The following is a 19,538-nucleotide window of genomic DNA, read 5'->3' as shown; positions in this document are numbered from 1 at the left end:
AATACCGAATAAAAAAAAAATTATATGCTGTCACAAAATAAATAATTTTTTAGTGTCGCTCTCATCACTTAGGTTTATAAAAAATATATAACAATATATATATAGGTATATATAAACGACGGATACCACTTAGACCTGGTAAACCGTCAGCATAATTGTCCTTCCAGTTGTATATAAAAAAAATGGAAAATTCAAAACAATTTAATATAAAAAGTTGAATAATTATTCTGATTTGGTATTTCCTTATTATTTTCATGTGTGTTCTCTTTTGGTAAATATACGCTTTACGCCAAACCCTGGAGAAATTAATTGGTGAAACTATTCATTGTAACTACATTGAAAATACTTGTATTAGGGGCCATTCAAAAATTCTCACACAATAATGGGGAAGAAAGTAGGCAAACTGTGACATTGACAACCTTTACACGTGACGTTCTTTTACTCGCGATAAAGCGCGGGAAACCAGCGCGCGCAATCGTGATTGCATTTAGCTATTTTTGTGTGTTAACTCTTACGTGCGTGATAGCGCATATACTTGTAGTTCGCTTCTTTTAAAATTCTATACGGTATTTATTTTATAAATACACGTTTAAGATTTATAAATTAATGAATATACTCTTTAATTGTGCCTTTGCTTCATAATATCACATTTTGCAACGATACTTTTTACAAAATTCCGCAAAACCACGTACATTGAAAGACGCAGGAATACGCGAGCTGCTCCGCCAGCAAGTTCTTTCTCGTTCTCTTTGTCTTATCTTGTGAAAGCCGATTCGCGCGTGAAAGAGCGTAAGTGTAAAAACAGATATTATGTAACAAGGAGTGGGTGAAATCCTAAATTTCGTGAGGTCGCAGTTCAAAATATAAGTATTTAGAATACGAACATTAGTTCGTATTGATTGAACTATTTGAACTATTTTTGTTATTAAACAAAAATAGTTCAATTTCATAATATGTATGTACACTTTATGTGCACTTTGGGAGTGGTCACAAAATCACAAAGTACGTGTGACTAAAATTTATGAATGGCCCCTTATCTCCGCCTTTTTACTATATTTTATTTTGTCAATAAAGTTATTTTAAATAAATATAAGTAATATACTATTCTAGCGATAGCAGGGAATGTATAACTGCATTAATTGAAAAACAAATTAAAATGGACTTTACTAATTAAAAGTTAAAATATATTTTTTGTTAATGCACTTTTTGATTAAGCCTATATAGTCGAAAAATATCTAATTTACTTTGTTAATTTAATTAAATAAAACTGATTTTGTAAAATGGTTTTATCTCCCAAATTGTTACGTATTTAAGTTACTGAAAACCAGTGAAAAGCTATTAAAATTCGTTCGTTTGTAAATATTATTATTACTGACGCTATGATTTTTTAATTTTTATCTTTATTTGAATGGCCGTGGCTGTCGCTGGAAAATAAAAGTTGAAAATTATTATTGTTTTTAAAGTTACTCCATCTTCCTATTGTAAAAATGTACATTGTTGTGGCTTACCAAACTCTACACTCCAAGTGTGTTTTTTTTTATGGATGATAATAATGAATGAAAAAAACAATTGGAGTGGTGAACTTGGAATGGTTGCGCTAACGGTTTAGGCTGGCGAGGCACTAGTGGAAGATGATAAGATGAGCATGAGGTCAGGGCAGTTTGCCCAACGTGATTAAATAACCAGGAATCACGATGGTTTCCAGGAGGAACCGCGTGGAGGTCGACCTAACAATCGGACATTGCAATGGGGATACTACACCCCATTACTAACAATCCCCTTTCACCTTCCAGTTGTGGTTACGGGTAGTCAAGTTTAAATTTAGACTTAGTATATGATAATCTACTGAACAAGGCCTTTTATCTACGCTATTTCTTAATGCGAAAAAAGGGTTGTAATGGGTTGAAAAGGGAGATGAAAAATTGTATGGAAGTATCGTCATTTTAAAAATTGGTGCCTTGAAACAAATTTTTTAGACTGTTGATTAAATGTAAAAAAAATATGATCAATACAAATCAAATCAAATCATTTATTGACAGAATACAGTACTAGGTGTATACAATGTATTCAGCCTGCACACAGGCGTGGAAATTCAAAATAAAGGATAAAGTAAAATACTAACCAAAATCACTATTCCACGCGTATGAAATCGCGGGCACAGCAAACTATAAGTGGGCGAAATTTCATACTCCTCCGTACATCAATCGATTTACGTAAAAAAGGGTATAAAGTTTTAGCTTCACGTATTAATATAATAATAATTAATTAATTAATAATTAATCGTATGTTGACAGCGACTGTCGTCACCTGATGGCATTCTCGTAAACGCATCGATTTTATCATTTTGGCGCGCTGCCAACGTCGCCGAAATTTGAAGGTCGTTGGAGAGGTTTTCGAAGGTTGGAGACACTGACATCTAGTTACTGTTCTAGAATATTCCAAAATCAATAATTGCATAAGAAGCCTGTTTGACGATTTTTTATAGATTTTAATGGAATGGTGCACTCGTCTGCGCTAACGGTATACGCTAACTGGGCACTAGTGGAGGATGATAAGACGAGTATGAGGTCAGGTCAGTTAGCCCATCGTGGCTAACTCACCCATATATCACGGTTGATGAACCTGTGGATGAAACAGTTGATGAAACACGTGGAGATGAACCTGACAGGGTACATTGCTAGCAACGGGATTATTAGTCCACATACTAACAATTCCCTTCCCCCTGCTTGTTTGAGATTATAACTTGTTTCTAAATAATAATAATAATAATTTATTCAGCATAGTATAATACAGAGTGAAAATATAGAAGAACTTAAAAGCTAATATCGCACTATGAGCTGAAGGGGCCTCCACTCAGCTAGTGCCGCAGCGTGTCACTACAGCGCTGATTATCACTGGAGCCACTCGAAAAAAAGTAAAGTTAAATGGTTGAATTAGAAGCATGTATAACCAACGGAAGAAAAATATAAGGCAATAACTCGGGAACCATTGAAAATCAGAATCATAGCTACATTCACGGCATATTTCTGAGATAGATCACTTACAGAGACACCATTTTACAGCGACGCGGTGCGATACTCATAAGGAGATTAACCTATGTAATATAGTTTGTTGTAATTGTTGGTCATTGTACATTTACTGGTTATTTTTTTATTTGTTGGCTGTGAGCGTTGTTATTGTTGTATCGTGGTGTTTGTTGTAATAAATTTATTCTATTCTATTCCAAAAAATAATTCTGTGGTTTTTTTTTCGGACTACTCTAATGCAGTTGGCCCCAGCTGGCCTTTACAGCTTCGTCGGACGTTACGAGTGCAGATGGCACTCCAAACCTGCGGAAGGACTTATGGAGCGGCTGAAGGCCAACTCCCGCCTGACAGATACGACTTTAGTCTGAGGGCACCGCTAGGGGTTCGAAACTCGGATCAGGCCGTCGTAATATCGATACCCATTTGAATTGGACGGAGGATCGATCGGAGGGGATATTCTGTGGGTAAGTATATTTTTGGAGGCAGTTCAGTGAGCCCATCGTATCCGAACATTTACTTCGAATTAACCACGATGATATCCAGGTGACACCACGTGGAATTCGACCTGACATCGATTTCGATTGTTGGTACATTACTAGCAGTGGGGACATGCTCCCCATTAGTAATAATTCCCTCCCCCTTTCCTTTATAGGTAGGAGTGACGTCACAACTTCTAAAAGTTGCGTGTTCAAAGACAATTTTCCACAGTTATCTAGAACTGTCTACATTCAACAACAGATAATTATAAATAAAAATACTTTGGGTTCGTCTAGATTACGTCATAGTATTTGTTGATTTTCTGACTCACAATCGATGTTTTGTAAAATACGATGAGCATGAGTTATCCCATCGTGACAAATTCACCAGGAACTTATCACGATGGTTTTCAGGGGGTATTGCGTGGTCAAGATATGGTACCAAGTCAGAATGATATCCACGCGGTTGTACATTGCTAGCAATGTAGAGAGAAATTTGAATTTAATTTTGACATGTACATATTTGTTGTAGTTTTATTATATATGTGTATAGGTAAAAATAAAACTATAGAAAAATGCTTGGAATGCTTGGTATGAATAATTGATATATATATATCGGATATCCGATATAAAAAAAATATTCGTAACCGTAACCGAATCCGAAATAAAAGTTTCGGATAATATCGGATAGGGGCGGAGCTTAATTGAGACACGTTAAGTGGCCATCTTTTTAGATATTTTATTATACTTTTGGAATTTCTTAAAAAATTAATATCCGTAACCGAAATTATCCGAAACTTAACTAATAATTATGGATAATTCGAAATAATTTCATATCCGCATCCGTATCCGTATCCGAAATTACACATCCATAATATCCCTGGTTAAAATGTACCTACCTGATGGTAAGTGGTTCTTGTCTATCAACATGGATATCACGTTATATGATGATCACGAAATATGATGACCACGTTATACGATAACATTGAAGGTGTTACATATAATGTACTATTCGTGTTGTTTGAAAAACAAAGGTGGTGCATGCCGCCCCTTTAGGTATGGTTATGGGGCTATGGTCCCCTAAGCTCCCCCATTCTACGCCACTGGTGTAAATATACATAACGAGTATATATAGCCATGACGCGAGGTAGCCGACAGTATAAAACCTTATACTGTACATATAACACTATACTATTAATCTATTTAAAACAATATTACTTATTCAACATTTAAGCACTTTATTATTTACAGCATAAGGTTGAAAATCGCTTGCTTACGTAACACTGACTGGACTGTATCTAGTAGAGCCTGCATTTGACTAGACTCGGCGAAAATAAACGATCATGTACGGATATTGCCGATTGTTTATAAGATGGCTGATATTTTCGCGCATGTCACCCTTCAGCCCTTCAGCCAGACGTGACGTCATCGTCCAATAGGGATGTTTACGCCCCTGAGAAGTGAAATTTCGATAAAGGTAATTTCTTTGCTAATATATATTTTTGATTGTAGTAATTGTAAACTAGGGAGAAAGGTATGTTAGTAATGGGGAATAGTGACCCCTTACTATGTCTTACCATGTCAAGTCGACCTCCACGTGGTCTCCACTGGAAACTACCATGGTTAACTCCTGATGAATTTGTCTCGATGGATAATTGGCCTGCTTTCACTGCCATTCCGTCAGTGTATATGCTGCTATTCCGTTAGTGGCTGATGGACCAATTCATTTAAAAAACTTCGTTACCGATTTAAGTTAATTAGGGAGACGGCACGGTAGGCGTTCTTACATTCGAGAAGAAAACTGAGAAGCGAACTACTAGGCAAAGGCGTCTAACCTCTAATAATAATAAAACTCTTTATTGCGCATAAAAAAAACATTACAAAAAAGAACAATATAAAAATATGCAAACAGGCGGCCTAATCGTTCAAAGCAATCTCTTAAAGACAACCTGGGAGATAGAAGTATTGGATAAAGGTGGCGCGCTATAAAAAAGACTTTTTATCGATATCGACAATGAATATCACATCTTTATTAACATTTTCGATGTCGGCAGTCACTAGTCAGTGCAGCAAGCGCGCCGCGGATGTTCGTGTACGTCGCTATTGATTCCAAATTTGAACGAGTTTTTTGAAAGTCTTGAAATAAGAATATTTCACTGTTTATGGCCAGTGTTTCAGTTATTTGTCGGATCCGTTAAAGGACCTAGGTGTCTGAATGAACTTTGACACAAGTTGCGTAAGTGTTTTTTGTTTAGTAATAAATTTGTATTGCATAATTATGCATAAAGAAATGGTTAAAATTTATAATTATTTGAAAATAATATGCCATTTACTATTGACAACATTTTTTCAGCCTAATTAGTTTCTGAATCTATATTTCGAATTACGAATGTAAAATTCTGTTTATTTAGTTGTATACATATTTGTTTTTAAAATATTTTAAGTAAATAAATTAACAATACTTAACTCAATAAAATATAACTAACATAACAACAATTCGTAAGCACGTTTCTCTCACCTGGCAAATAGTACAAAAACGTGTAAGTTATTTTACAAGTCCTGAAGGTATTTTATTGATTGTGCGCGGCACACGGGTTGCAGGGATGCGCTGTGATAGCCATGAGGAAGGTCAGGACTCTATTCCGGGATGGATCAGTCACGTGTATTTAGTCACGTGATCGTTGTTTATATTTTTAATTATAATAAGTTTATAACAAAACAGTTTATTTTAATATATTTTTTTGTTACGTAACTGGAAGAACATAATTTATAATTTTGTTAAATATTAGTTATAATGCTCTCTTTTTTTCAATGAATATATTTAAAAATAGAACAAAGATTGGATTTGTCTAGTTTTTTTTTAATCTTTTTTATCGATGACGCAATATGACGCACCTATTTATATATGACTACTTTATTATTTCTGCTATTGACGCTATAGTCTCTGAAAAGCAATACTATTTCTTTTATTCTAGTCTATTAGAATCTAACTAATTTTTATTTATTAATAAAATACTTTTAATAAAGTCGGTAGTTATATTTATAAATGTATACACAATTGTTTGTTTGTTTGTTGGTGCCTTTTCACGAATTAACTCTACCAATCTCTACTTTTTATTCTCTTATATATAGCAATAGAATAGAAAATCCTTTAATCAAATAAATTTGATTTAAGCACTTTCGAATAGTCACAGTTATCCTTCTTTTAATATACCGCTCATTCGGAAACCTGTCTCATCACAAGAGGAACGTGCAAGAAACTTGCGTGTTTACTAGTAGGTAGGTATTGACAAATCGGGCTATTTTTAAATGTACTCTAGTCCCACATACACGCTATTAACTACGTAATTAACCCTGTAATTCCATTAATTTAGATTTATGTAGGTTGATGGTGACTCAGAGCATGACATACCTGCCTATCAGAAACGAAGCCATAGGTAATCAGTTTTTTTATATATGTAGAAATATTTGGACATTCCATGACATACTGGCAGAACCAGGTTCCGATGCAGCTAAGTGTTTGTTCTGGATGGTATCATATAATAGATTAGTAGTGTAAGTTTTTAAAGTTGATTTTAGTTTTATTTTTGTTATTTAATATAGGTGCCTACTATGAGATTGTCATTATCACATTCTGTGTACAAAAATATAAAAAAAATAATAGAAAAAAATACGATATGTTGAATTTTACTATAAGAACTCTCTTTTTACACATAAACTCGCTGTTGTTTGTTTTTTATTATTTAATTATTGTATAATCTTACTAATATAATAAACTCGAAAGTTTGTGAGTATGGATGGATGTTTGTTACTCTTTCACGCAAAAACTACGGAATGGATATTGATGAAATAGAAATAGAAATAATCTTTATTCAAATAAACTTATTACAAGCATTTTTGAATAGTCATATATTGAGAATGAGCAAGAAACTTGTGTGTTGCTCTTTTGAATAGATGTTTTTTTTATATTATTATTACAGTATAACAAGTAAGAGGCATGCGATAATCAACATAGAAATCGCTACGCACTCATTATTAGTGTAATCTGATAATATTGTCACGCGCTATGGAGTGTAAGTTTTTCTAGACAAACATTTTTATCGTTAACGAATTCTTCAGTTTTATAGTAAGCTGTTTTTGCAATAGAAGTGTTTTATATGACATTTAAATATTTTTTCAGGCAGATTTAGAACAGACTTTGGTATTTTGTTCAAAAACTGTACAGTAATATGCTTATAGCGATACGACCGCTTTTTGTTATTGTTTAATATATTTTCTTGTTATGAATCTTCTGCACAATAAATTGTTTATTATAATTATAGGCTATAAATATGACGTGAGTGAAACCGCGGGCACAGCTAGTATCTATTTTATATTCGACCTCGTTATAAAATCTATCTGTATATTAAATTTCAATAAGATCCTTTCAGCCGTTTAGTTTTGAAAAGTAACATGCAGTTTATTTTCTGTTCTAAGGCAGTTGGCCGCAGCTGGCCTTACATCTTCACCGGACGATAGGGTGCGAGTGTAGATGGCACTCCAAACCTGCGCAAAAACTTATGGAGCGGCTGACAGCCAACTCCCGCCTGATTGTTACGACTTTAGTCTGAAGGCACCGATAGGGGTTCGAACCTCGGCTCAGTTCGTCGATCGAATGTGAGAACAGAAAGACAGACCGCATTCATGAGTTCAATGTTTATATTGGATGTCAGATATAATCTGTGATTCATTATTAGTATCAGGGTGGGCAAACCAATGGCACGCGTGCCATTGACGGCACGCGACACAATATTTTGGGCACGTCGTCGATCATAAAACTGTTTGAAGAAGCTGGCTCATGCTATTTTAACAATATTTTCACCTACCCATGCCTGCGAGTCATTATTTTCAGAGATGAATAACATTAAAAACTCGGTTAGAAACCGTTTGACAGATGAATCCAACTGGAACTCAGCATGCATTTTGCTAAAAGTAACATCGTACAAGCCTGACATAAATTATTTGTCATCTAACCTGCAGCAACAGAAATCACAGTAATTTAATTTATGCGTGTAATGAAAACAATCCAAAATGTATCTCTTTTGTTTACTTTATTTCATAGAGAGTTTTGATAGTATTTATTATTATTATTTTCCAAATAATCAGAAAGTCAAAATTATTTGATGGCACGTCAATGACCCCATTAAACATTTTTTGTAAAAAATGGCACGTTGATGCATAAAGGTATATATATACCCTTGTATAGATAATATTAAAATAATGAATACTCTGTTCATACTTATCAAGTGTTATTACCTACCACAGAAATATATGGAGATATAAGGTCCATCCAATAATGATTAGGTACGTGTTCGATAACCCCGAGCATATGATTTTTAATGATAATAACCTTTCATCTTCTCTTATTAATCTTCTTCGTTACCTGTCTCTCTATCTATCTCTAATAACTTCTATCGCCTAATATGTTTATCTACTAGAGAAACATGATAGGATATAAAAGTTATAGGAGTAAAAATTCCGTCAGAATCGGATCAACCGTTTCAGAGATTAGCAAGAACAAACAGACGGCAATTTTTAAAATTCTATATTTGATTTAAGTACCGTATATATTTTCATATGCATTTTAATAAAAAAAAACGTTAAATTCCACGCCGACCAAAGAAAGTAACAGCTAGTCTATCATTTTATAATCAATATTACCCGATTTACTATAATACTAATAAAATCTTGTAGATAAACTATACGTAAGTGTGACAATGTCACGACCATTTCATCTGTACGTGCAATAAATATAGAATTAACCATTTTTTCCATCTTTATTTAGCGAAAGTATTTCCTTTATAGATCACGTACCTATTGATATGTATATTAGTGATAGATGCGACGGCCTCGGTGGTCTAGTGGTTTAGAACGCCGCCTTAGTATCATTGGTCGCGGGTTCGATCCCTCTCTTTACTTCTCTCACTTCTCTAGTTCCCATATCATTAGTACTCTGTTTAGCTTTGCACTAGATGGCGCTGTGTGAATTGTCCTAGGTTATAATATAATGTAATTCAGACTTCGTTTTCCGCAATTAGCCTCTCATATGGGCCGTTGTGCGTGTAGAGCTGAGACTACTAGAGTAGCCAGCCAAGCTTCTCCCAAAAGCAGAGTCTCCTGGTATCTTCACAGGCTTTACGGAGCGACCTCACCATTCCGAGGATTTGTTGTGTGGCCACTGCTACGCACTCCAGAATTTCGTGAGCGGTCGCTATTGTCGTCGTATTATTATAGCTTGGTTTATTGATAGCTGGCCATCCGTATGCACTATCCATAATCTGAAGCCATACATCTATACTAATATTATAAATGCAAAAGTGTTTCTGTCCGTTACTTTTCACGACAAAACCACTCAATGGATATAAGAGGAGTGTGTCCACGGGTTTTCAAGAAGGGTATATTAGGGTTGGCGCACGTAACATTCTTGGTGTCTCAGGCGTCCATAGGCTACTGTAACCATTTACCATCAGATGGGCCGTATGCTTGTACAATACCGCCGTAGTAGTATAAAAAACGCAATAAAATTGCGATGTAGGTCTTCTTCAGTATTCATACTATATCTATTCCTACCTTGTATCTTCTTTCACCCATGCGCGAAACCATACTTTCAATTCAAATTCAAAATATATTTATTATTCATGTAGATCTATTACAAACTCATATGATATGTCTAATCTACCGTCAGTTCGGAATGATTTCGAAATGAAAGAACTGACAAGAAACACAGCTCCAAATTTTGCCGTAAATATTTACGTTCCGCTGTACTCGGTTTACCCTATTACCTGCATATTAATGAAGGAAAAACTTGTACCTACATCTATTTACGAAAATTCCGTGGAAGGAAGAGTGTGTAATTATGTACACTTATAGTTTATTTAAAGAAGGAGTGCAAAAAGCTTATTTTGCAATCCTTCTTCTTATGAACTCTCTTCTATTACTTATTACTCTTCTTACTGCTCCTTCTTCCTTCTAATTATGCATAAAAATACATTAAATCAATAAAAAAACATTACGCACACAACCATATATTTGATTCTCTCACGCATATATATAGGTACTCTTTTGTTTATTGTTAAAATCTGTGGTCAAATTGAGTATAGATTAATATTGTTTGTCTTCAATATTATTTGTGTAGTCTTAGTGAATGTTAAATTAATTGGTAGAATATTTTTAGTCTATATTTTGAAGTAAAAATAGTAACTTACTCTGTTCTGTGTTTTTTATTAACTATGATTTTTGTATTGAGCTTTCCTCTTCCGGTTTTTGTCTATTAGAAAATGTCCTCTTTTTATTTAACTAGTGTGATGAGTTTGTTTCAATAAATAAATTCATAAGTACAAAGTCAATAATTTCCACAATTGTATTAATTAAAATAGTCGAGAGCGAATCTGTTGATCAGGGCCGTCTTCCACCTGGACACATTAGGATATAGGGACCTCTAAGGCCATAGTAATAAAGCACTATTTTGTTAGTATAGACAAAGTCATTTTTGAATATGAATCTTTACAGATATATAGGGATAAGGTAAGGTACCTTCAAAACAAATCAGACGAAAATAATTTTAAAAAGTCGTTATGTGAGGAGAGGCTCAAGTTCTTGCTAGACATTTATAAAAAAAATAACAAACCCGAACAAATGGACCATAGTCAGTAAGCATTTATTAAACTGATTTTCATGCGAGAGTGGAGTAGCTATAGGTTTTTTTTTTGTATGTGATAATGGAATGGTGCATCCGCCTGCGCTAACGGTTTACGCTGGCGGGGCACCAGTGGAGGGTGATAATATGAGCATGAGGTCAGGTCAGTTAGCCCATCGTGACAAATTCACCAGGAATTTAACACGATGGTTTCCAGGGGGAACCGCGTGGAGGTCAACCTGACATGGTACATTGCTAGTAATGGGTTCATTAGTCCACATTACTAACAATCCCATTTCCCCCCAGTAGCTATAGGTTATCGTTTGGTAATGGAGTAGGGACTAGACTAGGGGGCCCCAATCCATCGCGGGGCCCTGGGCACGTACCCAGTGGGGAAGAAGGGCCTGCTGTTGATAACAACTAGGTCTTCAGTAATTTCAGCTCAATGACAATCAAATGCTAGCCACTGAACTCCAATAAAACGTCGTTCCTAATGACTTCAGTTGTCGTCACAAAAAGATCTTTTGTAAATGTATAATATAACGTAATGGAACTGCGCAAACAATAAATTGTCAATTGATTGACCTGTACGTAGGGTTGCCAGTGTTGCCACCCGGACTTTATAATAAAGTATTGTACGTTATTTCAGGTAATTACTCTATACTTTATGTGAATAATAAAGTACACGAAAATATTTTAATTCTCATGGTTTGATTTCTTTGGGATTTTGAATGTTTAGTCGTATGTATCTTTTCATTAAACGAATTTTATCGATTGTTGCTGACTGAATCGATTATTCATTATTGATTTTAATTTAAAAGTACGCTGTAAAGATGCTGTGCAATTATTTAGTTGAGATACTAATTTGATACAAACTGCAAAAAGCAATAAAACATATGTGTGTTTAAATATAGTAATAAAGAAAAATAAATTGTACTTTATTTTGATACCGTGTACTTTTTTTCTTACCTATAATAACGAATGTACTTTAAATGCAAAAAAAAGCTGGCAACCCTACCTGTACCATCTCAATGTATAGAAAGGTCAGTGGGACAGGCAAATCAATATATCATCCACACAAACGGTTCATTGTTCGTATTATATTGATATTGTATAAGTATACGTCGCTGATTGAAACCGAATGTATGTATAGATACTAAATGTTGACCACATGCTATGGTTATATAATCCTTACTAATTTGACGGCCGCGGTGATCTAGCGGTTTAGTACACCGCTCTATTTCTGATCGTCGCAGGTTCGATTCCTCTCACGATACAAACATTTGTATTCATGAGTATGATTGTTTGTTTCATAACATAGGTATAATGTTATTGTATATTTATTATAGCTTAATATTATAGTTAATTTGTGAATGTTGAATCTTGAAATGGATGTGTGGGGTAACCAGGAATGGCAGAATAAGGAATTTGTACATACTAGGAATATTGAAAGTTGCGCCAGTTGTAGAAAAGTTGCGAGGTAAGTAAAGTAAGATTGACCTAGTATAGGCATGTTAAGGCGTTTTCTATGAATAATATGTTTGTATTTACAGAAAAATTGTCTACATCAGTAGTCTAGTATCATGAATACAAGCTCTGCTTACCTTGGGATTAGCTGTGATTAGGGAATATTTCTTTTTGCTATTCTTACTAGTATTATAAATGCGAAAGTAACTTTGTCTTTATGTCTGCCAGTCTGTCGCATTTTGACGCTAAAATGACTTAACTAATTTAAATGAAATTTGGTACACAGAAAGTCTAGACCCTGAGAAAGAACGTAGGCTATTTTTTAATGCGAAAAATGGTTGTAAGGAGTTGAAAGGGGACATAAAAGGTTGTATGGAAGTATTTTAATATTTAAAGCTAGAAGCTTGAAAATTTTTTTTAGGCTGTTGATTAAATATAAATATTTATAATATTCAAAGTCATCCTAATACAGAGAGTATTTAAAGGATATTTTTTTTAAATAGATCCTCTATTTATATAAAACACAATACTCCCTGTATTTAACGAAATCGCGAGTACCACTAAAACAAATTATTTCGCCTCTCATATTATTTACATTTTAGGTTAAATATACCTAACAAATATAATTGAAACGTTCGATTTTATAAATATTCTTTATTGCATAAATAATACATTGATATTATAATTTAGAGATAATGTGAGCAAAGGTGGACTTATCCCTAGAAGAGATCTCTTGTGTAATAATGGAGAGTGGGTAATAACTGGTGCAAAAAAAATGTTAAACACTACTAAATAAAATACAAATAACAAATGGTATAATCTAATACAAAAGTAATTACATACGAATATAAATAAACATATATATCATATAATACATATATTTTCATCATAAAAAAACAGATTTATTCCCGCGCATAAGTACTTACAAAATAAAGTTTGACAAGCTTTCAGTGTTGCCAATTTTCGTTCACAAAATTTACCGTTAATATATTTAATGACTTGCGAAGTATGCATTAAGAATAAAATATGTACACTGTATTTTATAATATCGTTCATACACGAAAATGTGTTTATCAGTCTGTCTGCATGTTTGTTCCCTTTTCACGACTAAATGACAAAATAGATCATATAAATTTAATGTGGGGAGAGATTGAATTATCATAATATAAATAAGCTATATTTTATCTAAAAGAAAACCTGCGAAATCACTGGTTTGCGAAATCTTAAGAGTTATTAGTTAATAGTGACTTTTTGACCTAAAAAAATTATAGAGTGTTTTTAATGTAGACGTTAAGTTTAGTATTAGGAGGTTTATTATTATTTATTTCGTTAAATTTTAACGCTGAAATTTAGGAACCATTGTTTGTATTATTGTTCACTCATTTAATCATTAAATAGTATAAAATTATTTCGCTTCCGCTGTCTGTTCGCTTAGATCTTTTAAACTAATCAACGTATTTTGATACAGTTTACAGCAATAGATAAAGTGTTTCAAGAGGAAGGTTTATATGTGTAATGTACAACCACGCAAAGCCGGGACGAGCAGGTAGTATCAATATAATTAAAGTTTATTTTTCTATTCTCTAATGCAAATTTATAACAAAATTTATGTAATAACATACTATCTCTACTATTACCATTAAAATATTTAATCAATTATTTATTATTTTACAACACATTTTTAGAATATTACTAAATATTTTAACAATGAAATATGGCCCGTGTTATTTGCTAATAAAGTAGGATTGTAATTTTAATAATAATAAAAAAAATATATTTTTTATTATTATATTATTGAAATAAATAAATAATTACAAAAAAGATATAAAATATATTAAAAACAAATAATTACAAAAAAGAACAATAACAAATATGCAATCAAAAGGCGGCCTTATCGCTTAAAGCAATCTCTCACAGACAACTTTTAATATCGATTAATTATTTTTTAATTTATTCTTTCCTCAAAAAGAGTCTTTCACATTTATAATTAGGTACCTATATGAGTAGCATACTTTTGCAAGATGTATTCAAAACTGAGTGATGCGAAATTTCATTGCTTATACATATAAATCTTTCTCATAATCCAATATCCCCTTAAGGCAGGAGGGTGAGGCACAATGGGCCCCTCGGCCTTGACATACTTACGTGCCATGGGGTGTCGGCTGCCGGCTACCGAACTGGGTTTTGAGTAATGGTCTTTTAGAAAGCGTGTAATCATTACGTTTATATCACTATAACTTTAATGCACTCTCTGTGATTTTCCTCTTAATTTTATGTGTTTTTTTATTATGAAATATAAGGTAGATATTGTTTATCTCGTAGAAAGGACGGAAGAATATCAGCCAAGCATATATTTGTTCTTAGGACTCCATTCACACTTTAAGGTATTATCAATATTATTATTATAAACTTATTATGAACTAGCTGTGCCCGTGGTTTCATCCGCGAGCAATTTATTGCCTATATGTTATCCTGATATATAAGCTAAATTACTGTGAAGTTTCATCATCTTTTATGCAAAATTCACCACCCACATGAATCTCCCAATGGTTGACTTATTGTTAAGAGCTTCGAGAAGTTGTCTCTTCGCGTTAATTCCGCTATGTGCATTTTTATATAAATAAATAACCCTGGACAATTAATACAAAGCGATCTAGACCCACGGTAAGCAGAGCTTGTGTTATGGGTACTAGACAACTGATATTTACTAGACTCTTCTATTCTAGTGCCACCTCCCACTTTTTGTCTTTTCTCTTCTACCCAAAGAGGAGAAAGAGATTGCATAAGTGATAAGACCGCCTATTGTACCCTCCTAATTTTAATTAAACTATTAATTTTATTAATGTAATTTTCCTGATACAATAAAGAGTATATAAATAAAAATAAATACTTACATATTTTTTTTTGTAAATACATACGAAATATACATAGAAAGGGAAAAAGGGGTTATTAGTAATAGGGTCTAGTGTCTCCACTGCTAACAGTGTACTGTTAGGTCGACGTCCACCCGCTTCCCCCTGGAAACCATGGTGGTTAATTCCTGGTTAATTAATCACGATGGGTAAACTGACCTGACCTTATGCTCATCTTATCATCCTGGTGCCCCGGGAGGGTAAACCGTTATTGCAGGTACATCATTCAAATATCATCCACAAAAAATTATATATAGAATAAAATAATAATGTGTATTAGTGTATTAAAATTTAATAAATAAATAACAATATCTTTTCATTGCCAGTAGAGAAATGAACTGCACTTTCTCTTGACAATTTGCCAAAACTTTCAATGAGACGCGGCTCCATATAAGGTTTTGGCACAAATGAGCGTTTTGATATCGATTGATAGCTTCAGCTGACTTGCATTTTAGTACAATTTTCAATGAAAATTCTGTGGCTCTATCTAAATTAATACAATACAGAAGAAAAGATTTGATTGTTTGCTTCTAATGTACTACAAACTACCTAATTACGGTTTTTACTGCCTAAAGGGCACATATCTTTTTTTTCGGTTTTTACTGCCCTTTAACATTTTTTTCTTCAATTACATCAGCAAGTAACTTGAACTGGATCTAAATTTATTCAAAAATAAACTTAATATAAAACTAGCTAATCTCCAGTAGTGCCTGTGACTTCTCATAAATGTAATATTATAAAAATAGAAATGGACATAATCTATATTCAAATAAAGTCATTTCAAGCACTTTTGAATAGTCATATTTTTGATTCTACCACTCATTCGGAATGCAGATTCATCACAAGAAAAATGAGCAAGAACTTGTGTGTTGCTCTTGTGAATAGATGTTTTTTTTATATAAATAATTACACAATATCAAGTTAGGTATATTAATAAAGTTTTATTATTATAATTTATTAATAATTATTTTTTCTTTTGTTACAGAGAGAAAACTGGGCATAAAAAATGAACACACTTCTGGATCATGTGTAATGAAATAAACGGTTGGATTAATTTCAAACAGCATATTTAAAATGCCATTCATTTAGACGAAGTATCATCAACCCACTCATATGCACAGAGACGGATCAAACGTATTCAGGGATTCACTAAAATTACGCCAAAAATTATTAAAAAGGACGACTACGTATTTCAAAGTGATAGAATTCGTAAAAAAAGACGCGATACGATATTTCACGTATGATTACGAAATACACCAAACCTAGTATAAAATATTATGAACATATTCATAGGTAACAATTATCATTCGAAAAATCTCGTTAAATTGAAATTTATTTGATTTAATATAATAGACAATAGACAATAAATTAATAATTTAGGTAGAAAACAATTAAATACCCAATTATTAACGTTAAAACAACCGTATCAAGAGGAATAAGAATTTATTTCGAATTGTTTTGAAACCAATTTCAAAATGGCGGCGAAAGCAGAACCGGTTGGACCCCGGAATGGGCATGAGTTGGCTCCGTTGAACACAAGGGCAGACGGTAGCGAGAGACCTCATGGTGTGACCATAGTGTTGCAAGGGTCTAGAGGATCCTTGCAGAGAGACGCGCCCGGAGAGGACCGCGCGGCTTGGTCTGGGAAACTGCAATTCTTTCTCTCCATCATTGGCTACTCTGTGGGATTGGGCAATATATGGAGATTTCCTTACCTATGCCAGCAAAACGGTGGTGGTAAGTAATTTTTTTTATAGAAAATTTTGCATAGATGGAGAATATTTAAATTCTCTTTAAATGCATAATTATATATTTTAATTAATTAGTATTAATTTCTACAAAGTTAATAAATAAATATTCCTGAACAATTAACATGGCGCCATATAGTCCCACGGTAAGCAGAGCCTGTTTTATAGGTACTAGACAACTGATATAAATACTTTTTTTTTTTAATAGATGCATAATATACATAGAAAAAACAATCATACTGATAAATAAACGTGCGAGGAATCGAACCCGCGACTGTTGGAAGCAAGGAGCTAATCCGCTAGACTACCGAGACCGACAAATAATATTCAACAGTGGAAATCACAATATTTGAGAAATCAGTTGAAGACGTAATATCCCGTTTGATGGTAGAATATAAAATCTTTCATAGAATGGTAAACAGTCCGTACCAATGTTTGGTTAGGACCATATTGATCCACTCCATTGTACATAGCGACGATGGCTTTGACCTTTGAACTATAATATGATTTTTAACCCCAGATTGTGTAACAAAAAAGATAATACCTTCAGTATCTATGTTACATCATATCTTCAAAACCGTGTGTATTCTCAGATTAATAGCTTTTTGTTGTTTCGTAGGATATAATTTTTTTTCTTTTTAAAAACGCATATAGTAATTGATATGGTTGAGCGGGATGTACTTAATACAGGCATTTCTATGCTTACCAAAGACTACTGTAGAAATTGAATTGTTTTTAAAACAAATATACATTTGTCATTCATTTCATGTATGTTGTAATATTAATGTCTATAAAAATATTATATGTACAATCCAGCAAGTATAACCAAGTAAGTAGTATCGCTATAAAAAAAACAATGGTTTAGTACAAGGGTGAAAATTTAAAATTGTATGTATTTTTCAATGTTGAATCAAAATAAAATAAAATTTTGTCAATTAAATATATTTAGGGGTGTTAAGTGTATCATTGAGGGGTATGAAAAATTGATGTTGGCTGCTTCTCAAACCTACCTATATGCATATAAAATTGAATAAATAAGGTAAATCCGTTTCGGTTAAATCGTTTGGTAACTAACATTGTGACACGAGAATTTAAATATAAGAAGATACTTTTTACTATAAATGTGTTTTCGCTTGGTCTTACCTCATCTGATAGTAAATAATAGTAAAACCTAGTATGTAGCGCGCTTACCAAGAAGAAATCTATTCACCATATATATGAATAATCTGGAGTTGTATTTCCTCGGGAACACCAAAGCTAGAAGCTTTCTCTCTCGGGCACAAACGTACTCGAAATTAAAAAGTATATATAATATACAAGGTCTAATTTGGGTACTAGATATCGAGCCGAACTGTTTCGTAGCATCACCTACGTCGTAGACTCGTCTGCTCGTAGCAATTGACGTAGCATGTATAATAAATCAATAGGTTTTAGTTTCAGTTGCGTACATAAACAGAATTTATGTAATGTATATGAATATACTTATTTTTATATAATTAGAATGTCAAACTAATTTACGTGACACCTGAAGGTAAGTGGTATACATGAACAGCACTACAGATGACTTCTAAATTGTAGATAATTATTATGAAATTAAAAGAATAAAAAAATTGAACAGGATACTGAAAAGAATAGAAAACTTAAACATTTAGAACTCTCTGAACACTAGAACTCTGTTCCGCTTCAGAATTAAGTAATATGTTAAAGGCATTTAAAAATTTAGATACGAAATAAATTTCTGAATGGACAGTTATGTATTATACAGGTACGAACAGTTTGTACGGGAATATAAAACTGTTGTTTTTCACTATTTTCCATGCATTTATTTCATATTTTCTCATCTTCCTTGGACATCTACATTTTTTTCAAAATTAGCCAATACGGTCCGGTCGTTCTCGAGTTTTAGCAAGACTAACGTCACGTTAAAACGTTAAACGTTATTCCATTTTTATATACAAAAGGAAAAAAAGAAGAAGTTTATTATAACTTTGTACGTACCATGTAGACGTGTCATTAAAAATCTCAACCGTTAAATGTTGCAATTTGTCAGTTTATGACCGCCATATTTATTTTATACTGTCGTTATATACTTTATAGTCTCTGCTAATGGTATTACATTCATTAAAATCAATCCCCACATGCATACATACTTACTTAATATATTTATTTTATGTATATATACATGAACAGCAACGGGTATCACAAGATCACGTGACTCCCATGATATGCGTTGC

At 33.1% G+C, this 19,538-nt stretch overlaps 1 protein-coding gene across 1 annotated transcript in view; it reads left to right on the top strand.

Annotated features, from left to right (window-relative positions):
- Window positions 1-17,021: 17,021 nt before the first annotated feature.
- LOC131849575 (sodium- and chloride-dependent transporter XTRP3A) overlaps window positions 17,022-19,538 on the top strand; it is a 28,260-nt gene continuing 25,743 nt past the window's right edge. Inside the window, exon 1 of the mRNA XM_059199668.1 lies at window positions 17,022-17,293. Coding sequence (XP_059055651.1) covers window positions 17,032-17,293 — 262 coding nt within the window. The 5' untranslated portion in view covers window positions 17,022-17,031. The remainder of the gene's footprint in view (window positions 17,294-19,538) is intronic.

This window comes from Achroia grisella, unplaced genomic scaffold, assembly GCF_030625045.1.
Source record: "Achroia grisella isolate CSIRO2021 unplaced genomic scaffold, CSIRO_AGI_Agris_v1 utg660, whole genome shotgun sequence".
NCBI lineage: Eukaryota > Metazoa > Arthropoda > Insecta > Lepidoptera > Pyralidae > Achroia > Achroia grisella.
This window is presented reverse-complemented; position numbering and strand designations above follow the sequence as displayed.